Below are 4,815 nucleotides of genomic sequence, written 5' to 3'. Positions count from 1 at the left end.
TAATTCCTGACAACTTTTACTCAACAGAACAAGAAACCCCAAAATAACTTTAAACTTTAGGTATATCAACTGTGGGCCAAAAGGGTCTTGGCAAGTATCCTCTTTCTAAATTATACTCCACACTGTCCTATATGCCAGTAGACAGTACAGCTTTCTGAGTACCAACTGCTTATATACACAAGCCATTATACAACTCTGTAGCTAGAAAGGCATGTTTTAAATTTGTTACAAAACAAGAATGGTTCTGATGCATTACTGCTTTTCTTCCCCCTAATAGTCTTCGAATGCTTGAAAGATCATCAGATTTGGATTTAGAAAAAAAAGCAGATCCACACACTAGCTCTGTCTGACATTGGGCTACTTATTCAATGTTTTTGAATTTTCTTTTCCTTCATCTGTAAAACAACAATAATCATAATAATACCTATCTTACGGAGGCGTTGTCTCACATGGGAGGTATGGAAAGTGCTTTAAAGTAATATAAAAATGTAAAAATCATGATAGAAATAAAATCTTTGTGTTGGGTCACTTATCATCTGTTATTCTTATTTAATAACATTCTAATGGCATTTTTTACCTCTGTATTTCTGACTGTGTAGATGACAGGGTTTAACATGGGAGTAACAAGAGTATAGAATACGGCTATGGCTTTATCCATGGGAAAAGTAGCTACTGGTCGCAGATACATAAAAATACAGGGCACAAAGAACAAGACAACTACTGTGATGTGGGAGCCACAGGTAGAGAGGGCCTTTTTCCTCCCTGCAGAGCTGTGAGTCTTCAAGGAGCACAGGATGACCACATAGGATACCAATAACATGATAAAAGTGATCACAGAGATTACCCCACCATTGGCAGCAACCAAGAGACCAACAAGGAAAGTGTCAGTGCAGGCAAGTTGTATCAGGGGGAAAATGTCACACATGAAGTGATCAATGATATTGGGACCACAGAATGGGATCCAGAGAGTAACCAGAATCTGTCCAATGGAGTGGAGAAAACCTACTGCCCAACACACACACACCAGGAGGCAGCATGTGTGGTGGTTCATGATGGACACATAGTGCAGAGGTCTACAGATGGCCATATAGCGGTCATATGCCATGACCACAAGGAGGACAATCTCTGAAGCTCCTAAGAAATGTTCTATAAAGAGCTGTGTCATGCAGCCACTGAAGGAAACAGATTTTGAATCAAAGAGCAGATCACCTAGCATTTTAGGGATGATGGAAAAGGAATAGCATGCATCTATCAAAGATAAGAAGGCCAGGAAGAAATACATTGGGGAGTCCAAAGCCTGGCTACCAATGATAGTAACCACAATGAGTAGGTTTCTTGTGACAGTGACTATGTAGGTGATAAGTAACACTAGAAATAGAATTCTCTGCATTGGACGATCCTGGGTAAGACCCATTAGAATGAATTCGGTCACATTCATCCTGTCTTCTTTCATTTCAATCCTGATGATAGATTCTGGAGTGCAGAATTAACCTGCAAAGATAAGATCTCCAAATTCAAATGATGAGAACTTTATATTTTGGATTTTTAGACAAGACCAAAACATTTTAGTAGTATACGCTATTTTTTCATGGTGTACCAAGAAAAGAAACATCTTTTTTCTATTTTATAAAAAAAGTGAATTTTTGAACTAACAGCTTCTTACAAGGTTCATCAGCTGATGAATCATCACTGAGGCTGTGCTAGAGGACATCCAGATACAGGGAACTAACTCACCATATAATTAGCCTGATTGTTTCTCAGCTAATAAGAAATGTTAAGAACTGTTCATTAAATATTTTTTTAAAGACTATTTGTACAATTGTTGATTTAATATACAGGTTAAGTGCAATTCACCTTTTTCTTTTCATTTAAAAACCCTTCAAGTAAGTGGAAGAGTAGATCTGTATCTGTCTTGTTCACCTCTTTATCCCCAGCACTTGGATCAGTCAGTGTCTGACCCATCGTGGTATTCAACAAGTATTATATAAATAAGTCAGTTGGAAGACTCCTTACTCATTTTTCCTGTGATTTCTTTTTTCCTCCTAACTCCGCAGATCAAAGTGTTTATTCTCTTACATGGGAGAAAAAGTGGAATTCACAGAACAGGAACTAGATATATTCTTGTATTCTTTCCACCCCTTCAGATCTATTCTCAGTGTGTACACCCTGGGCAGCTGCTTTCCCTGGTCCCCTTCAGCCAGAACTCTCTTAATTCTTACCAACAGGTGGTACCAACTGAATGTAAGACAGGTGGGAAGAAAAGGATTTCAGGGTATTTACTGTCCTGGTTCCCTCTTATAGTGTGTCAACCAATGGGTGACTAATGAGACAGAACTCTTTGGGACAGAACTTCTGGTTTCCTGTAATCACTCTCTCCCCTTGCTCTCTCAGGTTTAACTGTGATAATGGCTTTATCACCCCTTACTGGTTTCCCATAGTCCTATCTACATCTTGGTAAGTAAACATAATTAAGCTCTTCTAAATCTTTCATTTGAAGTATGTTGTTTCAGGGCTCCAATGGATGCAGAAAATATGTGTTTTTTTCCTTTGTATAAAAAAAAGAAAGAAAGAGTGTTCCTTTTATATAAGTTTATTTTATTTATAAAACATCTGTACTTCTTTTGATGTACAGAGACAAAGTAAGGTTAACTTTTGTCAGAAAAATATATTGTGTAAGAAAGAAATGTAACCTAAAGATTACTGGACATCTTCAGTTGAAGTCTATGTGTTATCTATGACACTCTCTTTGGGATTATATGATTCTATCGGATTTATGCCTTTTGATATCTCGAGCTATTCAACAACTCCTTAAATTTATAAAACTGATAATAACGCTAACAACTCTGGTCCATAGAAATACAAAGGCTACTGGGTGGAACGTTGATTGATTTCGCTGGTCATTACAGATCAAGCCAGTTTTGCATTTATTTGTAAATTATTTACACATCCCTGACTGAATAATGTAAGGGTGCTATTTTGGAATTTCCTTTAGGCTGAGTATAATCATACCAGTTTCCTCATTAATGAAAGAACTAAATAAAACCTTTGGTATGTGTTCATTTTATATTTCTTTGAGAGTCATGGTTTCACGTTTTTAAAAATTACCTTGCCTTTGGATAAGAGAAGAGCAACCACTATATTTAGGAGAGATAAAAAGACTTCTAGAGATCCAGATATTCTTGTCCTCTGTGTTCTTTCACCATGGGTTTTTCTGTTTTATTCTGTTGGAGATTTGTTTCTGCTTAATCAATTTGTAAAAATCTTCTTTAAAACTTGCTTTGAAGTAAAATAGAAACAAAATATGTTATTGAATTTTTTTTTTGTTAGCTTCTCAATTCCAGTCCCAGCCAAACTTAGCTAATATGAGTATCCGTAGTAACCACATTGAAAGGACCCTGCTGAAAAAAATCCTATCAATCTGGCCCTTGTGTGTGTGTGTGTGTGTGTGTGTGCGCGCGTGTGTGATATAGGGGAAGATTATATAATGCAATATAATTTTATGGTTTATTTAGTCATTCGCTTATAAGTTCACCTCAAAATACTCAAGGTCTACTATATGCCTAATACTCTAGGGAAAAAAGCAGATAATGTCTCTACTTTCCTGAAGCTTATATTCTAGTACGTAGAGACAGAAAATAGCAAATAGAAAAGGAATTATATATTATGTCAAAAATATAATACCTGCTAGGAGAAATATAAAGCAGGGTAAATGACACATGATCCCTGAGTAGGATTATTTTCTGTAAGCTAATCAGAGAGGGCTTCTTTGAGAAGGGATGGCATAAGCCAAACTTGAATGGCTGTGGAAGGACAAAGGTATCTGAGCATAGAAGCTTCCAGATAGAGAAACCAGCAAATGAAAAGTCCCTGAGGTGGGAGCATGATTGGTACCACAGATCAAAGGAGGCTAGCTTAAGAGGAGTGGGATGAATAAAGAGTGGTTGATGACAGATCATGCAGACCACTGTAAGAGGATTATTCTGGCTTTTGTCTAGAGAATGGCTCATAAAGGAGCAAGAGTAGAAGCAGACTAGTTAGGAAGTTATTGCAGCCATCTAGCCAAAAAGTGATGGTGGTTTGGACTGTGATGGTAGGAGTAGAGGTGGATGTATTATGAAGGTAGATACAATAGAATTTGCTGAGAGACTTGACAGAGACATAAAGAGAGAAAAGAGTAAAAATTACTCTAAAGTTTTTTGGACAACTTCACCTAAAGACAGTGTTGTCATATACCGAGACCATTTCATGTCTAGATGTGACCACTAACACAGCCAACATTTGCCTGAGTGTTTACAAGTGCCAGACACATTTACTCTTTACATCAACACTGAAGTCAGACCCTGCTATCATCCTTATGTAACAGATGAAATAATGAAGACTTACAAAAGGAAAGGAAGCTGTTCAGTGTAATTCAGTAGGTTGTGACCCTGGCCTTACACTGGAATAAACAGCAAAGATAATTCTATAAAATACATTTAACCTCTGGAACTCTTCACTATTTACTGTAAAATGAAGATACTTGGCTCAAAGGATATCTGTCAGAGCAGAACATTGGCTATTTCTGTAATTGGCACAAAGTAGGTACAAAGGTTGACATGACTATTATATAATATTCTTTCTATGAAATTCACTGTGCAGTGAATTCCTAAAAAAAAAAAAAGAGAGAGAGAGAGAGAGAGAGAGAGAGGATATTTATCTATCGTTTATCTTCATGGTTCTTAACTATGTAGCATGAATCTTCTCCTTTTCTTTACCAAAGTGGCTGCTTGTAAACTATTTTACACATAGACACACCGACTCCATACACATTAGATT

General features: G+C 36.8%; 1 protein-coding gene across 1 annotated transcript; it reads right to left on the bottom strand.

The window, feature by feature from the left end:
• Positions 1–532: 532 nt before the first annotated feature.
• On the bottom strand, positions 533–2,436 carry LOC131807757 (olfactory receptor 4C5-like). The gene is made up of 2 exons (XM_059133426.1): positions 2,426–2,436; positions 533–1,439 (listed from the first exon to the last, which is right to left on the bottom strand). The coding sequence occupies exons 1-2, from the start codon at positions 2,434–2,436 to the stop codon at positions 533–535; spliced, it is 918 nt and encodes a 305-aa protein (XP_058989409.1).
• Positions 2,437–4,815: the final 2,379 nt, after the last annotated feature.

This window comes from Mustela lutreola, chromosome 1 (genome assembly GCF_030435805.1).
Source record: "Mustela lutreola isolate mMusLut2 chromosome 1, mMusLut2.pri, whole genome shotgun sequence".
Lineage (NCBI taxonomy): Eukaryota > Metazoa > Chordata > Mammalia > Carnivora > Mustelidae > Mustela > Mustela lutreola.
The sequence above is the reverse complement of the archived record's forward strand: the minus strand, read 5'-3'. Positions and strand labels throughout refer to the sequence as shown.